At 40.4% G+C, this 22,156-nt stretch overlaps 1 protein-coding gene and 1 long non-coding RNA gene across 2 annotated transcripts; one reads left to right on the forward strand and one right to left on the reverse strand.

Annotated features, from left to right (window-relative positions):
• Positions 1-458: 458 nt before the first annotated feature.
• LOC110052923 (microcephalin-like) lies at positions 459-15,506 on the forward strand. The gene is made up of 17 exons (XM_089279977.1): positions 459-700; positions 2,342-2,603; positions 3,878-3,963; positions 4,819-4,854; positions 6,113-6,344; positions 7,215-7,271; positions 7,840-7,880; positions 8,604-8,694; positions 9,453-9,662; positions 10,602-10,820; positions 11,077-11,735; positions 12,236-12,273; positions 12,426-12,588; positions 13,043-13,120; positions 13,522-13,662; positions 14,070-14,160; positions 14,731-15,506. Exons 1-17 carry the CDS (start codon positions 641-643, stop codon positions 14,820-14,822), a joined length of 2,556 nt encoding a protein of 851 aa, XP_089136103.1. The 5' UTR covers positions 459-640; the 3' UTR covers positions 14,823-15,506.
• Positions 15,397-16,630, reverse strand: LOC149097138 (uncharacterized). Its single transcript, XR_016204257.1, has 2 exons — positions 16,162-16,630; positions 15,397-15,833 (listed from the first exon to the last, which is right to left on the reverse strand). It is a non-coding gene; the product is annotated as an uncharacterized LOC149097138 (long non-coding RNA).
• Between the last annotated feature and the right edge of the window lie 5,526 nt (positions 16,631-22,156).

Consider the following 22,156-nt stretch of genomic DNA (forward strand, 5'->3'; position numbering starts at 1 on the left):
TGTTTTGAAACCGTAATACCGCGAGTTAAAACGAAAATTACCGCAAAACCGCATCACCGCAAACCCTTACGCCCCCCTCTAAGTGGCCCGTCAGGCCAGGCTTATCCTGGTTTCTGTAGCATGAAGCAACTAGGAGTATTTTTACTCTCCCTGAATGGTATGTTAGTCCATCGCAAGGGTACCCCCAGCAATAAATTGCCTGGTACCCCCATTTGTACACCAGGGTGGAGACTCTAGTGACACAGTTTGGAAAACTTACTAACCTTACAATCAAGCATATAGTCTCTCTTGCAGAAACGAGAAAAAAAAAAAAAAAAAAAACATGTTGGGGGAGTGAGGGGCAAGCGGTGAGACCCTCAAGGCTCACAATAGCACAACGCAAATAGACGTTCGCCAGCCCAGACTGTTGCTTTGTCATGGCTACAGCATGTGTCCCCAACAAAACGTGTCAATCGTTTTATGTAAACACCGCTGACAGGAAGAGCGGGCTGATACAAATGAAAGGCGGGCTTTCTTGAAAATACTTCGAAAAACCGTCTGATTTCTCTGTTCGACTTCGTCTAAACTGCTAGGTATGCTCTCTGATTGTTGTTTGAATGACTGCAAACGTGCTAGATCGCATTAGAGTAACTGCAGCGCAATGGAACGGAAGAAAGTCTCGCTGAGTCTGAAAACGGGCACTTCGAGGAACAGATCGAAGGTGAGCTAAACACTTCAGTAGATTTCCTTCCCTGATCGCAGAATCAAATTGATTGAAAACGGAGTCTTTCATAGACTTAGTTGTTTTACTAAGATAAATTACGCTACGTTTTAAAAGTAAACTGGGTATCTTGCAACTCGTACTGCAGAAAGCCAGATCGAATCTTGTCTATGAACAATCTACATGTGCATGTAAACAATCCATGCATTAAGAAACAATCAATCTACGCTTGCTCAAGGTGCTACAATGTACAGTACCGGTCGAAGGAACTGCAGCATTACTGTAATGCTAGTGTAATATATTATTGTGTGTTTTAGCTTAGTAAGTCTAATGTTACCTTTGCCTACCAGAAGATTTCGATGTCTGTAATTTAATATCTGTTAATAATAGAAAAAGAGACCCCAAGTGAAATCTTGGCACCTCCAGAATTTTACAAAAAACTTTTAGTTCCCCACCTAACTTAGGTAACTAGTGGAAGGCACAGTAGCCAGCTTAATGGTTAATGTGCCAGACTCTGACTTGAGCAGCCTAGGTTGAAGCCCTGGCCAGAATTATCTACATTGTGTTGTGTTCTTGGGCAAGACACTTCACTCTCACAGTGCCTAGGCCTCTCTCCACCCAGAAGAATAAAATAATGGGTATCAGCGATCTGTTAGGCTAATATGAGAGAATGCTGAGGAGCAACTTGTGATAGACTAGCATCCCATGATTCCCATCTACGGGGGTGGGAAGGGAGCAATACAGCTCTAGCTGCTTTATACTACTGAAAGAAGGGTTGCAATGTAAACACAGAGAGCTACAAGTATGATTGTCAAGCCATTTGAACTAAAAACTACAAGTGTAAGGCATTGATAGTTTTACTCGCAAAATCTACTTGTACACTGCACATGTAACTCAAGAAGACATTATCGGGGGATAAATCCTCCCTCCATCCATTGCCCACTCTAAACACTTGATTTTGGAAAGAGCAGCTTCCTCTGCAGTTTAGACATCGTTCTCTGTCCCTCATGGTAATCCAACTGGGTGTTTGTACTCTCAGTCACCATTCCCTCTGGCACAGTGATGTTACTACTACTTGCTCCGGTTTTGGTTGTAATACATGTAAATGCTTTTTTATTTGAGGGGGTTATAAGCACTCTGCCCAACCTCCAACCTGCAGGGCTGGTATGTTTTCTGTTTATTTCTGCAAACTGGATTTAGGGCATCAGCAACCCGCCCTCGCATCTCCAGAATATGGCATACACTGTTAAAGTAGCAGTCCTGCAACAGGCATGCTCTTGGTAGAAGCTTGGTTAGGACAGTCTATTTGAGATGGGAGCGGCCAGTCAGAGCATTTTGAGGGTTATGTGTAGGAGATTATCCCAAATTCTACCCTGTGGCTGATCCTAACCCATTTTACGTGTAGAACAGGATAACGTTTAAATCTGTGAAACTTCTAGGCATTTTCCCAACAATACTGTCCCAAATTTCTGCATAGCCTGCTAAAGCAGTGATTCGACTGATAACAGGTGTAAGGGTATTAATTTTTTTTCATAAAATTAGGTAAAAAATTAGGATTTCATTCATTTTTTTTTTGCCACAATATTTTTTAACATGTTAACTTTGTGATCCTGTTCCATTATCATCCTGATGGCTATCAAGGAACCATCAACAGCAGGTAGATGCATCACTCCCAAAGGCACAAGCGAAAGGAAGGGCATTTTAAAGGAAGGCATATCAAACAAACCTAATCTTCCTGGGTCACCGCTATCAAAAAGTGGAAGTTATCTGAATACTCTGGAGAAATCAAAGTTCCAAAATGATGGCTTGGACTTTCACTGCTCGTTTGAAACTGACGGAAGCTCTGAGCAGGATATTGACATTCCCTGCACCCAACCAGTATCACACGACAAGATACTTGAAGGTACAATTATTCACACAATGTTATTACAGTATAAAAAGGTCTTGCACAGTTAATGCAGGGGCTTCATTAGCGTTTTCAGCAGGGGGAGGGGGGGGGGGGCAACTGGTTTTCATGGGTGGGCAAAACCTTTTTGAATTGAACTTCTTTATGAGAAAAACTTTCCTGTAGGTGGTCAAACATGGCAAGCAAAATCATCCTCACAGCCACTCAATTTGCCTGGTGCTTAGACAGCTCAGCTCTTAATGAAACCCCTGCTAATGACTTGTGACTAACAAGGTTTTTAAACCAACAATTAGAAAGAGAGAGATCTTTCTTGTAAATGTAAATTAAGTAATTTGAATTGAATATCCAGAAACATATACATGTAGATGTTCACTAGTCTCCTACATTTACAGACTGCTCAAAGTCACATTAAATGCTCCCTATCTCCTCCGCTGTAGCTTTACACTGACATACATTCTTTTCCTTTTGTTTGCCATATATTTGTTGGACCAATCGGGGTCTAGTTATTGTATAATGTACGGTACATGTATATGTATACACTGCACCAATCACAGCATAGCTTGCCCCTAATGCCGTCCTCATGTTTTCTTTTTCTGGGAAAACCCTGACTGTCCATTGATTGGAAGACATTTTTGGTACAAACCTCAACTGCAGGGTAGTGAAAGTGGGACTGTGATTGAATTATTCAAGAAAGGAATATATAATTATGTATTAAACAGTTTGAAGTAGCCATGTGGGGATGGGGAGCTTTGTATGACTTTGGCCTGAGCAGATGTAAAGAAGACTTGGTGTCCACTTAGTAATACACCTTGATTTATTAGGGGGTTTCAATGAGGGCCAGACACTGGGCAAATTGGCCATCTGTGAGGATGATTTTGCCCGCATGGTCTGACCATCTAGGGGAAAGATTTTCTGATAAAGAAGTCCAGCTCAAAAAGTTTTGCCCGCCTGTGTAAACCAGTTGTCAGATGTTTCATTAATTAACATTTTCAGCAACAGGGCAACTGGATGTCACAGGCAGGCAAAATTTTATCCTCTGTAGATGTTCAAACCAGGCGGGCAAAATCATCCTCTCAGCCAGTCAGTTTGGCCGGTGCCCAGCCCTTAATGAGGCCCCCGAGCTGCCCTGCTGCTGAAAACATTTTGCCAAATCCCCTGAATTATTGACAGGAGTCTCTACCTAAACGAAGTGAAATACATGTACATGACACATCTTAGTGTATAATCATCAGTGAAAATTAAAGTAATAAATTTATTTCCCACATTTGTAGGTGTTGTTGCATTCATTGAGGCACGTTCCAACACTGAAAACAGATTTGAAGGAATCTCAAAACAGATGGAAATGCTGGGAGCAACAGTAAGTCACATACTGCAAATTCAAAACTGCGACAACCCTTGTTACATTCTATTTCAGCAGCCTTTTCCAATGGTTGCTTTTGGGGCTCGTCCACTTTTGGGTGTTTTAAAGTATACTGCATACATGTATGGAACAAGTTATTTTCAAATATATGGGTCAGCTTCAACATGCATACATGTACTTGTATTAGTACAGTAACTTGTTAAATGTTGATGGAAATATTGAGACACATAATATACATTAATATATAACTGTACAGGACAAAAATTATTGGCTGGTCTGGTATTGTGTAGTTCCAGAAAATATCCATACCTGCCCCATGGAAGGGAATTTTTCTAAGTCCCCCCCACCCCTCTCGAAATTCCATTTGAGCTTCATACATTTTAAATTTTTTGGTCTTACAGAACCCCCCACCCCCCAGGAAATTCCAACACCTTCTGTGGGGGGAGTATGGATATTTTCTGGAACTGAACATTGGTAGAGAAGATCTTTGCAGGCAAGAAGGACGTTTTGTAATTTTATTGTAGTTTTGTAACAGTTTTAACTAGTTTGTTTATAATGCAAAAACTTTTCATAGGCAGTCAGACAGTATAGTACACCTGTAGGTCAGTCAGTCAGTTAGTCAATCAGTCTATGAATTTGGTCATGATATTGATTCGACTGACAGAATTCAAGGAACTCACTAAACAATAATGAATGCAAGAAAACATTACATGTATTTCATCTCTGCTACATAATCAACAACAGGCCCCTACCGGCAACTGTGTCTGTACCTGGTCGGCTGACTTCTTAGGCTGCATGTATGTGAAGAGGCAATACTTAACCAAATTATATTGTATGTGTTTCTACTGTTAGGTGGTCAAGAAATTCACCCCAGAGGTTACACATGTGGTATGATGACAGCATTAACCTTTTTTAGTAATATACTTTTGATAAATAAATAAAGAAATAAATTTACCAGATTTAGGGAGGAAGCCACATAAGCCTCAGTTGGTTCTCATGCAGGTTCTCTATCTTGGTCAAATTGGATTTTGGAGATGTGGTTTTTGTGGAGGGAGGAAAACCAGAGAACACAGAGAAAAACCCTCGGAGCAAGGCGAGAACCAACAATAAATTCAACCCACATACAGTGTATGGCTCTGCGCGGCAATTGAACCCGGGCTTTATTGGTGGGAAGCAAGCACTCTCACCACTACCCCATTCTGGCTCTCCAATAATATGGTCATTTGATATCTTATTACAGTTGCTGAAGCAATGGTGGTGTAATGGTCTAATCATTTACTCATTAGTTACACACTAGGTCCGAGTATACAATGTAGTTATCCAGTGTTTCAATCCTTTTAGGGAAAATGCAGAACTTTTCACTAACACTACATGTACCTCTCTCAAGTAAGGAGTAAAAGATAGCTACATCTACAAAATTTTGTACCATATTCCCTTTATCGATTGCCACCCTCATTTAATTGAAATACACACTGTACAATGTACTTACATGTAGAATACACGCATACACTGTACTTACAGCTCCACCTTTGAAATCTGGGACCATGGGTACTAAAGGCATCCACAATCCAGTGTCGATTGATACCCTCAATTGATAACCTCAATTGACCCTCAATCAATACACATGTACTTGATCAACACTCCATCGACGCCTCATTTGACACTTGCTCAACACTCCATTGACATCTCGGTTGACAGTTAATTAATTTTCGATGGATTCATATGATTTGGTTGACACACAGACGAGTATCGACCGACTCTTGATCAAGTGTCGATAGAATGTTGACCGAGTATCGATCGGGATGTCAATTGAGTGTTGATCGAGAGGTCAGTTGAGGGTATCGATTAAGAGTATTGATCGACAAACATGCCCAGGATGCCTTTAGTACACATGATCCGAAATCTGGCATTTACATGTATCTGTGACAGTGATTGCATGTTTATTAAGTGAAAACCAATGTTTTACTATTGTGGTATTTGTAACCTGACAAATTAGAGTACTTCCACAGGGATACCTACACAAGACGTCATCCAACTGTCTCAGTAAATGCACAGTGTACTACATGTAATATCTCCAGGACCTGATACTTACACTGCACATGTAGAATTGGACATTTAATAACACCCTTTAATAATCTCTAAACAGATCTTTAAGGATGGCAAAAAGACAACGCGGGATAAGGCGATAAAGAAGGGTATCCACCTGGTGTCAGTACTTTGGGTGGAGAGCTGTCGGCAGAGCGGAAAACATGTATCTGAAGACCTTTTCCCAGTTGTTGAACCAGAGCAGGCTGTTACACCACTTATGGTTGGACGGCTCAAGAGGACAAAATCCATGCAGCCTAAAGCTTTTGAGGAGGATGTTCAAAACAGTGCAGGTACATGTAGGACAGGCTCAAATACTTAGAAATCAATGTATTTTTTAAATACGTCAAAATAGAAATTAATTCTAAATTGTACTGAACGATATCTTCTGATAAAATTCAAAATGTGTACAATCTTGATATGATAGTTTCCTTTTTGCAAGCTACTGTTTTATAAGCAAACATAGGTGATAATATTGGCACCACAGTATAAATGTATGTACATGTACATCAATTTATTTGCCATAACAATTTGCATAATAATATTGATATTTTATTTATAATGAAGGAAAAGAAAAAGCTAAACTTAAAGAAATTAATAGTAATATTTTTTATTACTGTATATCTCTCAGTTAGTATGCGTGCTGTGATTGGTCAATTTAGCGCGCCATATTCTCCTGTACAGTCTGCTAAAATTTAAAGCTGTTTTTGTTGCCAAAATTTTTCGTGATTTATTGCCACGTGTTCTTAACTTTTTCAGCAAGTAAAAGTTTTACACTTTCTTTTACTTCTAAAATTGTGTATTAAAACCTACTAACGACCTAAGAGTCACTTAACGATGATTTGTAATTGAGTCGTTTTGCTTTCGAGGTGTGTCAGAAATTTGAAGCCGTTACGCGTGAATAGAAATCCTTCCCGAGCCTGTCAGACACACAGTAGAGATATAATAAATATCTTACTAACCTCGTATTCTCGGTCCATACTGTAAGTTACGGATCCTCGTGTTCCCCTTCGATTTATGGCCCGCACGTGTCACGCTTGGGCCATAAATCGATGGGGAAAAACTCGGTCCGTAACTTACAGTACGGACCTCGAACTTGGTTAGTAAGAGGTATACATTCAAATAATATAAATCCTATCAAATGGTCATTTGTCTTCCTCTAGACAGGGGAGACAGAAGGAGAAAACGGAAACTACTAGCCGAGAATTTAACTCCAACAGGTAAATGTACCTTGCATGGCATATATACAGCACATTTACTAGATCACAATGATGTGTACCCAAGGCATCTGCGGTTTGAGTGTCGATCGATACCCTCAATTTCAACACTTGATCGACATCTCGATTGACACTTGATGAACATTTTGATCAATACGCGGCCAACACTCAGTGGACACTCAATTGAACTTGATTGACACTTGATGGATACTTGATTGATAGTGGGTCGATAGTTGGTTGAATGTCACCCAATTCATATGTGTCAATCAACACTCAATGGCATGTCTGCAAAAATTAATCAACTCTAGACCAAGAGGTCAATCAAGTGTTGTTTGAGGGCCGATTGAGGGTTTCTATCTAGGGTATCAATCCACACTCGACTGCAGATGCCTTTAGTACACGTGATCCCATTTAGCTGAGGCTAAGTGACCTACATGTACTCTGTCGGGTTATTCTGGTTTGTTTTAATAGCATGGATTGAATAGAAGAGTGAATATGCCCAGTTGTTGAATGTTGCAGTTCCTGTGACATGTCAGAAATTAAAATAATTTGTTCTGATTTTTTTTTTCAGCCATGGTTTTCTGTGCAGAAACTCAAGATCCATACAGCCCAGTAAGTTATACCCGACATTTAGTCTACATTGTAGCCATGGCCCATTATTACTCAATGTGTGCTTTGAAGGGAAACAGGGCCTGAAGAAGATATTTTCTTATATTAAGATTATACATTTACGATAGCACTTTGTTGCCTGGTTTACTAAGTACCCAGCAGTGCATCGCAACTTTTTTTATCTAGGGTCATTACATGTACCTGCTCCCTAATGGGGGTGGTCCTTTTTGAAAGGTTTTGCTGTGTTAATAAAAGGATCACGGTTACATGAAGGCCAAAGACTTGTTTCCTGAACCAGGCAAGTGGGAATTCTTGACTTAGGGTCATGCTCCACAAACTCAGCACAGTTAGTTCTGTGCTTTAGAAAAAATGTTAACAGGGCTGGACTGTTCTCTTTTTTTTTTTATAATGCCCAGGTCATATCACTCAATTACATCTTCTATAGGAAGGTTTGCATCACCCAGGCTGAATGGAAGTCTAATTAAAATAATATGGTTATCAAGAATTTTCTAGAAAAAAAAAACAACAAAAAAAAAACCCAGCTATATGTAGCACTGTAATTACTTTCAAGTTTCCCTGCTATAATTCAGTTCCACTTTACCTCATGTGCAGACACATTTCTATCATTTCTAGTACATGACTGTATTGTTTGTTGAGGTTTTGAAATTCAGGTGACAGTTCCCTCTGATTGTTAGTTTTTATTGTTTGATGTTATTTTTTCATCAGATTGCCGTCAATCCTCCGCTTACTCCGCACATGGTACCAGACACTCCCTGTCATGAAATACCTTCTCCTTTAACCAAAACACTTAGTTATGGTAAGTTACAGTACCGGTTAAAGGGACTGCAGCATTACACGTGCGTAAAGCGTGTGTACTACACGCAGTGACCTTACACCTAGCACCTTACACGCACCCAACACGCAAATACACGCAAATGGGTGTAACTGATTACACGCAGAAGACTTAATATTGCAGTAAAATTACACACAGTTGCAGTCGTTAAACTGGAAATCATTAAGTGCATGTAAATGTAATTCAATAATTTATCCTCCCTCTCTTCTCTTCATAAACAGGTTAACTGGAGTTTTCTTCAGCTTAACCAGAGTGCTATTTAGGCTCACCTACCTCTCCCCCATCACAGTCTCCTCCCCTGCATTAAGGCTTGTCCAAGCACAAGTACTAAAATGCTAATAAGCACAAATATTACTACTACCACTACTACTAATGATAATAATACATGTGATGGTATTGAGTGGCATTTTTGTTTTAGAATTGGTCTGATGCAAGCCAAGGGGAAATGTGATTTTGTGACAGTAGTTTGTTCTAGTGACATTACCGGTATTTCATATTTCACTGTGTCATTAAGCCATGAAAGGATGTTTTGGATGTTGCCTGAATTTGTCAACAGTAACACAGCAAGTAGTAGCTCAGCAGCAAATGATGAAGAACCAAAGCTACGCTATTAGTGCTCAGTTTTGATTTAAGGGACACCTCCCGAAAGTATACACGTAGTGTCTATCAGCAAACCCCTGTGAGCTTAACTAACTTAACTTGTACTATTTATTATGACGTAGGTGGAGACTCTCCAAAAGAACCAATTGAATCTGACTGCAAAGAAACTGACCAATCACTAGACAGCAACCAAGATGTCCCATCAAGCATCAATAAACTGAAAAGAAGGCTCCTGAAGTGCACTCCGTCCCGATTACCCACCCCACCCGCGGAACAAAAGAAGACGCCAGCAGCTCAGATAAGAAAAACGCCTACGGATGTACTACTCACAGGTAAAAGTTTGTCCAGAGGTGGTAAATCTAGATCAGTTTTAGGAAAATTTGAGACAAGAAGCCCCAATGGTTTGTACATGTATGCTTGACTCTGGATCTGTGCTCTGGGTTACGTGTAGATCCCTGGTTGGGGTCATCGTAATGGGTTCTTGTGCAAGGCAATATTATTCAACCCGGAATAAGCAATGGCAGTAGGGACCTCGACGCAGACCTTACTTACCCCTTAACGGCCTTTTTTGGTGTACGTCCTGCGTTTAGAATCATCAAATACATGTATTACTTGATGCCTGCGACTATTTTTAGCCAGGCGAGTGTAACATGTCCAATGTACATGTAAACTGACAGGAAGCATCCACAGTTATGCTAACCTTTCGCTTGTTACTAGTCTCCCAGCGTACGTGTCATGACAGATGCAGGGTAAATTCAACGAGAGTTGTTTCGTATCTTGTTATCTATAAAAAAAACGGTTTTCTCGTTTGCTTTGCTTTAGGATTACTACGCTAAGTAATTGGCCCAAAAAAAAAATGCCGCGCCACTTTGTCATCCAATCAGGAGTAAAACCCAAAACTAATCGTGACGCGTTCGCTCACGTTTTCCCGCGCTTCGCGTCAGCTACATGTGTCTACTTGCAATTTTGATTGGTTCACTGGATTGGCTATGTCCCTCGTGATTGGCCTGAGTGATTCTGTTACTTTGGTTATACAGAAGAACCCTGCCTTGTAAACGGCCACCTCGATATTACGGCCAGTTTATTCTGTCCGAAGAAAATCTCAGTCGGCCATTTTTAATTATTTATAGGACCCCTTTGATACGGACACCCCGTTAATACGGCCAGATATTTGTGGTCCGTTGGTGACCGGACTAACGGGGTTATTGAAAACCTCTCTAAAATTCTTGTACCTATCATAGAGTTGATGTTATCTTTGATGACGAACACAGGTTCTGAACAAGGCAAGAAAAGGAAGAGACAATACTCCACAAAGGAATTACAAAATGGCGATGTCAAGGAGGCTGTTGCGAAGCAGAAAAAGAAAGCAAAACTTGGAGGGCAAGTACTGAATGATTCTAACGACACCGGTGAGTCAAACACAAAGCAAAGCGCAGAAAACACACTGGTAACGAAAAAGGATGGAAGGAGCACGACAACGCAGAATTCAGGTAAGGAACATTAAATCTCGGAGTACTCTACTGCAAAATAGGTGATTGCATTGTCGCAAAATTCCAGTCTTGGCTATTCCGGATTTCTATCATTGCGAATTTAGAAGGGATTGTCCTGTACGATAAAACATGCTATGGGGAGTTATTCAACGGCTAGAACATTTAGCAAAGAACACTGAAACGCCAGCCTCCCGATGATTTTGTTTGGGTGCGATATTTTGCTATTGTCTTAAGCTTAGTTTCTCTATTTTGATAGGAATGCGTATAAAGGACACGGAAAGCACCACAGGACACCCCGTTGGAAGTAAAAGCCAACTGAAAGTTTCAGAAAAGAAGAAACCGCAGGTTAAGACAATGAAGAAACTCCCTGCAGAAAACAAAAATGGGTTGGATTCAGATTCGGGTGTTTCCATAACAGATGAAAGCAATAACCCTTCTATCGCATGTAATGGAAAGAAAAAGTTCTCAAAAAGGGCAAAGTTGTTAAGCCAGGTGGGGCAAACGGTAGAAGAGTTCGAGGATTCTGTCGCAGTGGAAGAAAGTGGAACTAAACGTGAAGAAAAAAGCGCTGCAATTAAAGAAGTTTTAGTGAAAAAGAAGCAGAATTTACAACGGGAAAAACTGGTCAATCAGGTTAAACTAGACAGTCAGAAAAAACCGGTGAATCGGGTTCATCACTGTGAAGATAAGGAGGAAGGTGAGGCCATTATGAAGAGCAGTGCTGTGAACGGAAATGGAGGAAAACGAAATGTCGCGAGGAATGTGAGAATAACCAGTGAAGAAGGTCGATCTGAGGACGATGATGCTGATGTAGAAGAGGAGACATGTACAGAGGAAGATGTACAACGATCCCACGAGGAAAATAAGCCGAGAGCTGAAAGAAAACAGCGAACCAAGCTTGTGAAAAAAGTCAGGGTAAGGCCAAGTTAACATTAGTCACAGTCAAACTGAATGACAAAAATGCTGTGAGTAGAAAAGCCTCATTGAAAAATCAACCTTCTTGTTAACCCTGGACCAACTTGTTGTCCTCTAATTAAACAATCGGAGCCAAATACTGCAAAAAACTATGCGAAGATGTCATTTGCCGGTGGAAGGCTGCGTTAAAATTCAAGGATTCAGGATTCCGAACCGCTTAGATGCTTGAGAAACCAAAAAATGAAAGCATATATTCTCTCAAACAAAATTCCCATTAGCGGTTGATGTGCAGCTACCACTGTCAGACCATGTATTGGTACTGTTGTGTACTAGCCGATTATTGAAAAAGGCTCGTACCAAATCTGAATTTTGTAATGGCTTTGTTCAGTTCATTAATGTTCCACAGTGTCTGTTTATCTTTGACGTAGTGTTTCTGGGTATATGATTTCTGTGAATAAAGAAACAAATTGTACCGTTCTCATCATTTTTTCTTCTTGCAGCCCAAACGATCGGTAGTTATGACAAGTATGCATTTTGGGTAAGCATATTGTTCCTCTACTTCTTTCTCAAATTTTTGCTGGAAGCTTTCTCCTCACCTTTTATTCGCACTGTTATACTCTGTAATGTGCTTGATTCTGTTATCTGCAACACTGTGTTATTCCAATCGTTTATACTTGTTTTCTCTTTCAGTGAGCAGGATATCGTTCTATCCGTTGTCCGCAAGTTGGGAGGATTTTTCATCGAAGATCGAGTCTCGTCCTCCACTAGTCACGTGATCGCTGGAAGTCCTCGCCGAACGTTGAACGTCCTAATGGCCATTGCTCAAGGATGCTGGCTTGTATCGCCTATGTGGGTAAGGAAGCTATGAAATGCCTACACCACTTTAGACATACATGTAGAACACGAGTGCATCGCTTCAACAGGGTTGATCGTGCACGCGGGAAGGGTGGGTGCATGCAGGAAGTTGTGTGGAAGTACGACTCGAAACTTTCTTGTGTTTGGTCTTTTCGAAACGTCTTTCGTAATCCCATGTGCCAAAAGGGGGTTAGGGGAGGATGGGGGTCACAACAACTTGATTCACCGTTGCTTAGTGAAAATGCCGTAATGTTTTCTGTCTGGCCTCCCTTTAGATTTCGAAAGTTTTGGAATACATGTACGATGGACCAACGTTTGATTCAAGTTGAACTTTCGTACAACATCTTCCAACAAGTTTCATCATGTCTCGTTAGTCAGACCATCATGTCACAGCAACGTTGAAAGAAATTGTTATAGAGTACAGAAATTAAGAACTTGCGTTTATTTTACAGATGATGAAATCTCTAGAGGTCGGTTACTGGGTGGATGAAGAGCCCTACGAATTATCGGACGCATTTCCTGCAGCACAGGTAATCAATGTCTGTTTTTTTCGAGTTTGTTTTCTCTGTTAAAGATTAAAAAAACTGGCAAGCTTTGTCTTCCAAGGTCTCCCCAGAAGTCATTTTTAATGCGTTATTTTTTTTTCTGGAAATGAAGCGAAATTCCATCGTGGTGAATGAATATGTTTTCAGTCACAGCCACCCTGCGTAGCAAGCGTTTTCGTTCGAAGAGCGTTTTTCCAAATTCTGGCCTCGCGGAAATTGGAGCGTGTGAAAAAATATTGACGAAGCAGGGGACCCGAATCGTCAGTTTTCTTTAGATGGGTCCATGATACGCCAGACCACTTAGAAGATATTTTGAAGTTTTCTGTTGAAATAACTTAATGAATCGTTTTTTGTTGTCGTTGTTTTTCATTCCCTGTACTTGTCAGCTTTGCCGTCTTGAACGTGTTAGCGCTGGGTCAGGTTACCACCAGGAGCTGTTTGTGGAGTGTCCACCGATATTTGTCTCCGAGAATTGCTCCCCTCCAAGCGACTCACTGATGTCCTTGATAAACCTTTGTGGTGGAAAGGTAAAGCAGACCGTGGCGTCTCTTAGCTTAGAGAGGTTTTATGACTCTCGTATAAGTAAGACCACTTAATAATTACTTTTGGCCAATTACAGTAAGTGTAAATGACTGAGTGAACCAATCACAATTCCAATTAAAAGCATGCAACCCGTGCAAAGCGCAGGAAAACACGTGTAAGGCAAGTTGCGGTTGGTTTGGCTTCGCTCTTGAATGGTCGAAAAAAAAAACCAACCCTGTTTTATCTCTGCGCGTTTTAAGGATAAACCAATTGGAAAGCTCAGCCAAGATACACCAAACAAATGCTCTCTGCAGACAATCGAAACCTATTTCGACTTTTCAGCTGATTTTTTAAGCGTCAGTCTCACATCAAGAGATCGCAATTGTTGTCGTTTTCTTTTCTCTTAACCCAGGTTAGTACCTCTGTGAGAAAGGCAGGAATATGCATTGGTTCAATGACAAGAAGAACACAAGCGGTTAATATCACGGAACAATGGCTTCTCGGTGAGTCTTGTCAATCTTTCAGTCTCAATAAGCTTATCCTAGACAGCAAAACATACATCTATTCCTGTGCAGAGTACATTTGTGGGTTGCTAGGTAACACAGCCCATGGTGACAGGTACCTTGACGTGTCGAAGCTAATGTGGCAGTCTCAAGGAGACCACATGCACGTAAAGAGACGACATGCACGATGTGTGTGGTCGCAAGAAGAGTGGGCTTTAGAACGAAAAGGATTATCTAGTGTGCGTGTTGTGAATTTGAAGCAACCTTTAATTTTTAAAGTGCTGCATCGCGGGAGTCGTTTATGGAGACAGGCAAATTTAATAGCTCAAGTAAATTGGATACTAGAACACCAGGAAGGACGACATCTCGCATTTCAACTTTAATAAGATTCTGTTTTCGAGATGGATGTCTCCCTTTCTTCTTCATCGTCCCCCGCCCCTTCATGGCCACCCATTGCATTGTCTGAACAAGTAAGTAATTATTCGCAGACAATTTAAATTTGTAGAATGTATTCGAATGTATTCTAGCGAACAGCTGAAGGACGAAGCGGAAACGCTTTTTTTCTTTTAGATTGTATAACCCAGCACGATGTTCTGCCTTATACCAATTACGCACTCAATTCCCCGGCGAAGCGAAGACGAGAAACAAGTCCCAGCTACTGAAGACAAATCTCGCCTTTCAAAGTTTCACCAATAAGTCGGTTCGGCTTCTCGCAGTGAGTCTAGAGTCCAGTTGGTATGTCACGCTGCTGAAAGCACTGCTAATGCTTGGCGTGGACGTTGTTACTTTGCAACGCTTGTCAAACATATCACGTGGTGATATCGTTAGCGGGCAACGTCTGGTTGGATTTAATTGGTTGCAACATCAGGTCGATTAAACTTCATGTCAAATTTAAGTGAAGGTTTCAATGGTTTATCTTTTGGAGGTGGAGCGCAAACAAATGAATTTATCTCCTTGAAAAAGCTTAGTCTGTGGATGGCTTTTCAAGAATCTAGTCAACAAATTACTCTGTACAGCGGACATTTCGATTTTGAGAATATCGATTTCGTGGTTCTATAAAATTCAACCCAACTATTGTAATCGGAATACGTCGGAATTTGTTGGCTGGGTTCAGAAGCTTTCGTTTTACACAGAACTGCGTAATGCTAAGTACATGAAATACTCTCTGCGTGTCTAAGCTATTGTAATCAGTTTTCAGGAAACATCAGTACGTAATATAGAAATAGATATAACAGATTTTGAAGTCAAATCCATGGATAGCAAAATTTTTGATCAGTAATAGACGAGAAACTGTTTTAACCCAGATAGTTTTCATTGTATCATTAAAGACACCAATCTTATCATGAGACTTGGGTTGACTTAGTCCTCTTTGCCCCTCGTAAGACATAGGGCTACCACCATCGCTCTCCATAGGACCCTGTTATTCGCGTTCTTCTCGGTCCCACCCCATGTCCTCCCGATGTTATCCAGTTCCTTTGTCACTGTCCGTCTCCACGACTGTCACGGTTTTGGTCTTTCCTGTTTCCTTTTACCTTGAGGGTTCCATGCCATGGTCATTCTGGTGGTGTTTTCTCTCTCGTTCTTCAAGGTATGCCCAATCCATTTCTTCTCGTTCAGTTCTTGCCCACAGTTCCTCATTGGTGATGACATCTGGCCCAAACGATACCGAGAATCTGGCAGAGTTATGAGAATTAAGGGGAGGGGTGGATAGGGGTATGCAAATCCATCGATCCGTGCCTTTTTTTTTTTTCACCAAATCCGTCGATCCGCCAATATTTTTGTTCAAATCCGAAACTACAACCACATCCAGAAACAGAAGTGTAAAGATCAAAGGTGAACTGGTAAATGTGAATACCATTGTTAACTTCGCACAAATAGTAACGAAGGCAACATGCTTGATGACTATATCACATGCAGTAAAATTCCAATAACCGTCTCACACCTGAGTTTAAATGAGCTTCGTTCGAAAAAGGAATAACTTTGATGAACTCATTAACATACCGACCAAGGCTGAAGAAAGATTTGTAGGACCCAAGTCTCCAAACATCAAGACAGGCACAATCCGGAATCCGCGCCAAAATTCACAGCTGATCCACGATCCACTGTGTTTTCAAAATCCGCGCATCCGCTCGATTTACCGCAAAAATCCACAATCCGTGCGCTTTTTGAGGCCAAATCCGTCGATCCGAAAACCTATTCACTCCCCTCGTTAAGTGCTTTTTTTTCGTTAATTTCCCGTGCGTAAAACGAGTTTTAAGGAAATAACGCCTTAACCTCCTCACCCCTCCCCCTCCACATACTATGACAAGTAAAAGAAAAAGAACAAACGCACACACAAAAAAACAAAAAAACTGCTGAATGTGAATGTCGTTTAGCCGAGAAGAACATGGAGGAATGTAGTTACACACGTTGCAACGTAGTTTAGTCGAACAGAGCAATGAATTGTCGAAAATGTTGTAAAATAATGGCAGCCAAAACACGATATGTAACAGATGTCAAATTTAATGTTGACCTACAATGCAAACGTCTCCCGCAGAATAACAGGGGGACTGACGACTGACAGGTTTATACTGCAAAGAGTATCTGCTTTTTATACTTGACAAGCTCAAGCAGCTGTATAAAAATACCCGTGCGAATTCTTCTTTCGACGTGAACAGCATAGTATGACTGAAGTATCAACCAAAACGAAGAAAATCGATGTAAAAGCGCGGCGCACAGCCGCCATTTAGTTCCAAGCCGATTCGAAGTAACAGACCGCCTCGTTTGTAAGCGCATTGCACGATTATTTGAAAGATTGTAGATAGTAACATAACAAAAGAGTAATTTTAAAGAAAAGAAAACAAGCTACAGAATTTTATCAGGCGTGTAAACAGTTGCGTTGGCCTAGTGTGTGCTTTAAGACGTTTGAAAACAAAACAGTTGGTTCTTTCAAGTTGTGTGGTCGCACGCCAAAGTTCTCGTGTCCAATAGTTTGTTTGTCCAATTGCACCACAGGGAAAAATTTTGAGGAATGTGCAAGCTGTAAAGCGTCACATAATTGATTTTATAACATCCTTGACCTCACAGACACGGACAAAAACTAGTTGTTTGTTTTACACAAATTATTTAAAACGATTTGTCGCTGCCTGTTCCATTGTGTTTATTTGCATTATGAGTTAATTTCGCTGCATATGTTTTCATTTTCTAGCGTAACAAACGGCCGAATTTACTCAACCACGTAAACACGGCATTGACAAATGTAACATGGAATATTAATTTAAAGGGAATTACGTTATCGTTTAAGTTAGGGAGGCTCCGGAAAGAAAAAAAAAAGCTCAACATGCAAAGTTGCGCTTAAGATTTTTTTTCAAGACATCTTTACCATCTGTTGTCAATCAGAACCAGACGCCGAAGAGAGTTCGTTTTGACTGAGTGAACTTACAATCACTCTTTCGCCCATTTATCCCTGAAATTGTGCTTTTTTAAACCTTCATCAAGAGAAAAATATATAGAAATTGTTTCTTATCGTAGCATTGGCTATTACATTTGACAAATGACACCAAAAATTAAGGGTTTTTTAATAGGGTAAAACGAGCACCACAAGAAATAGTGTCAATTGCTAAAAGATTTTTTAATAGGATTCAATTTCGGATATACTCCAATTCGGGAATAAGGATTTTGTTGTTTGATATATTATTTCATTTAGCGACGTTTTTTGTTTGCCTACGGATTTCCTTGGTGGGTTTATCTCCCCAAGTCAGGCATTTTTCTGTAGCTGTTGAACATGTGGGATGTTGGCATTCATGTCTGTTTTCCTATCCACATGTGATCACAGATTTTGATACAAAACGTGAGAACGTGGCCAAGCGAAGCAAAGACAGTCTTTGTGTGGAAAATTACCTGTAAAATAGCAGGGGGAATGTCCTATTTTTATTTTAATTATAGTTAAAGCGTTGTCAAAAGCAATGCAAGCATTATCAGCGTTTATCCATGACGAATTCTTTGCAGCGAGAAACGACGAAATAGGAAATGTGTTCAACAGTTGAAGAATGCCTAAAAACCGAAAAGTCTGCTTTGAATTAGCTAGCATACTATTTCAGAGTTGAGCTAACGCGTGATAAATGAACTTGTTGCCTTTGTTTGAATGGGAATCACCACATTCTTATGAGAAACCAGGATTTCTTTGTGTTTTTTTCTGACATCAGTGACGAAAGACCGTCGGCCCGTTCATTTGCTGTTGAAATCGCAGTCAGACTTCACGAATCAAAGCAGAATGTAGTGGAATACAATATTTTCAACGTCTGGTTCTTGTTGACAACGAAAAGGCTTTCAGATGCGCAGAGAAGGGAAGGAAATCACGAAAAAAATTTAATTCGCTCTTTCATGTGCAAAATCGATTACGATAATTGTCGGGTTGTTACAAGGAATTAAAAATCCATTAGGAAGGCGTGCCAGCAAAGTTTTAAAAAACATCAGGGAACAGACGGGGAGAGTTGTAAATCGCTGAAAGAAAAATGCATTTTAGTTGTTGTATCTTCTTAAGCCGCAGCCGAGGTTTAACTTTTGACAGATGGATTTGATGTCTTGCATGTGTATTATTCTGTGTGACATTTGGTTTGTTTCATGTACAAACACGCTCATTCAAATGCCCCTAAATAAACGCCGTAATGCAAATGATTTCTTCATATGTTGTCGGGACAAGACACACAGAGTCGCTTGCAATGGTTTTGCTCTTTACTCGCCAGGCTATTTTACAACTTGGAAAACATTCAACAACTACATAAACTTGTCGGTACATTCCTTCGGTCGGTTTATGGTATAAAAAATAGGCTTAGCGGGCTCACAAATCTGTATTTGGGTTAAGTCTTGTTTGAACAACAGACAAGAATCAAATACAAAAACAACTCGTCATTTGCAAGTTAAAAAGTCGCCGCAATTCCACACTCGCGCCACTACAAGCCGAAAATCTTCTAATACTGTTTAAGATCTCGTAACACTATTTTATGCGAACGAAACTATTCCCAGATGTAATTTTCTGGACATTTTCTAATTGGCGCATTCTGGAGTCAAATTTTGAAGCTTTCGAAAAGTTTCGGAAGCCATTGAAGAGTCTCTTGCTGTTCAAATAAGCATTCCAGGACCTTCTTGAACTTGCACTGCGCTCAATTTTCCGGTATTTTCTGCGTATTTTGATCAAGTCATTCTGGCAATCTTTGCATCTGCTTGGCTTTCCTGCAAAAACAACAAACAGAAGATAAGCTATCTCTGGCCTGGGAAAACGCGAGCTCCTGAGAGATTAACACAAACAGGCTCCGTGCAAATGTGGTAAAAGTGGTATGTGTCGAATTGTAACATCTGTTGAACATTTTTACTGAGTTTCCTTCAATCTGCTTTTAGATTTTGACATTAACGAGGACTGCGTGCCCACTTCAAAAAGCCATATGGAGCTGGATTCCTTCAGTGAAAACAGATTAACTTCGTTTCATGTTATTTTCCTCCGCTACTGTGAGGATTTGAAAGTAAACTGTTCCCAGTCTTGTTCAATATTCGACAGATTTAATTTCCATAAGTGTACGCGAGAGCAGAAAATTACGTTTTGCGGTTACTTACAGTCCTAAAAACAGCAGCCCGTTTTGAAACGAAATACCTTTCCTAATAGGCAAAAGCCAGAAGTTTCTTAAATTAATGAAAACAAATTTTCCAGACTACCAGTCTATGGACATGGACGGACAATCAGGAAACCTTTGACTCTATCAGCTTTCTAGTTGAGTTTCCGCTGTTTCGCGCGAGTATATGAATATATCTGTTCGTAGATAGATCTACTGGTTTATGTAAAGGATTTTAAGTGTCTTTCGGTTGCTTCTTGTCGAGACATCTCGGCACAGTGAGATTGTTTTAAATTAATCCCTCTGTTTTGTAACCCAGTGTTCAACATTACGTGTAGTTTCCGCAGGACACCAGAAGGAAATATCACGCTTATCAGCCACCCCCATGCCCATGTTGCTGGTAAAATGCGAATACCACGAAGTTAATTCCGATATTACCCTCCTCGCACTATGTTTATCTGATATTTGACTTAATTAATACACTGCCATATCTTAAATAATTTCCAATACTGAATCCCCCTTTCCTCTCATGAACCCGTCAAGCGGGGTAAATAACCCGGTTAAATGACTCCCGTTTAAGGCTTCCAACCGTTATTTCGTGACTAAAGTGACATATTTTTGTCGATATGAAACAACTGAGGAACAAAAGTCACAAAACCTACATACCTCACTACTCAACGGTTGTAAGATATTGTGCTCAGTGGTACCCTATCTGTTCTGTTCGTTGAATCCTTCACGAAGTTGTTCGTCTGTAGATGCGGCAGTTCCAAAGCTGACTCGAGATCTTGAATATAGTCGATAACATGTTGGAGGATCTCGACCTTGCTCATTCTTCTTCGTGCAGGGATATCCGGCACCATCGCTCTCAGCCTCTCATAACAGTCGCTCATGTTGTAAATACAGCCTTGCTCGACTTGTGAACCACTGGAACTCCGAGCGGTAGCTCGTGAAATGCTTGATGCCGTTGTGGAAGTCGAGCGCAGTGAGTCTTCGTCGACGCTAAGGCTGGGTTTCGCGGACTGAGGTTTCATGTTTGTGTTTTGCGTGTTGGAACGCTTGGTAGAACTCACAGATGCGCACCGCTTCAAGGACAGTGAAGGTATTTGGCCGCGCGCGGAAGCAACTGTGTTTTGTCCAAGAGCTCTCTACGCGGGTTTCTTACTTGCAGCTGTGTAAACTTGGTGACAAATTTAAACCAATCGCAGGCGGGCCGAGGGAGGCCTGGCAAATAGCTAAAGAGAAATCAAAACATGGCTTGAAACACGTCAGGTAAACCAACACAACGTCCAATCACAAGCAAGATCCTGTCGGAAACTGGCTTTCCGAAATTCACTTTACGCGCACACAGTATTAGTGTTCTATTTAAAGACCTCCAGGTGTTCAATAAAGGATATAAATAAGCCGTATATGGTGGTTAAAGTCATCAAAGTGCGCTCAGCTCTAGCACGGGTTGATCTTGTCACAGAGATGTTATTTTAACAAACTGATTTTTGCAAAGCCTGACGTAATAAGGCATATGTTATCGTCAAACGCGCCCTCGAATTGCCTTGTTTATTGTTTGGCTAACCGTAATACTACTGTCGGTGAGTTTGGGTAACATTTTTAGTAAAAAAGCTTCAAGTTTTAGTTGTTTGTTTTCAGTACCATCCTGTATCCATTCAGTTTAATTTACTTACAATAACCATGCGCTCTTCAAGAACGTGTAATTGAGCTTTTTCACTAAAATATCATCGTCTTTAATTTCAAACACTTCTCCACGGGAAAATCGTCAGGACGCAAATTTATAATTCCACACTTCACTCGTTAAAGACTACTGTTTATGAATGTACTAACAATTTCGGGAAATTGTTTATGCCAAGGAGCATAGGCTTAGAACTACAAGGCTGTTAAACATGCCTAAAAGCTTTTTGAAACCGTATTTCTTCCTTTGGTCAAAACATCTGTTTTAATTTTGTCTAAAAGTTCTGCTATATCTGTTTCACCTTTTTGCTACATGTGTTATTTTACTAGTTCGTACCCTTTGATAGATTAAAACAACGGAAATGCTTTCCTTTCTAAAGCTGAACGAAAAATATGCTTGTCGCCGATGACATTCTTTCCTCGTCTGTTTGCGAAAAAGAAAGAAACTAAGTCTTCTCTCATCAAGTGTACGTTGACTTTAACCAAGAAAAGAAGTTTAATAAGTAATACCAGCATTCCTAAAAAGAAATTAACCCAACCCTATTTTGTCGCACAAACAGATTTGCTATCTTGCTTGAAAGCCCTTTGTTTTTAAATCGAGGCAGTACAGCCTGATGAAAAGCAAATCTTATCTTTCCCCTTTGCTCAGACGTAAGATCTGGGAGCCTTTTACCAATAGTATCATAATAGCTTTAAAAGACATAAAACATGCGCTTGGCCAGGACGCACTT

The sequence above is a fragment of the Orbicella faveolata genome, unplaced genomic scaffold (genome assembly GCF_042242905.1).
Source record: "Orbicella faveolata isolate gen_17 unplaced genomic scaffold, um_ofav_v1 contig_47, whole genome shotgun sequence".
In the NCBI taxonomy this organism is placed as follows: Eukaryota; Metazoa; Cnidaria; class Anthozoa; order Scleractinia; family Merulinidae; genus Orbicella; species Orbicella faveolata.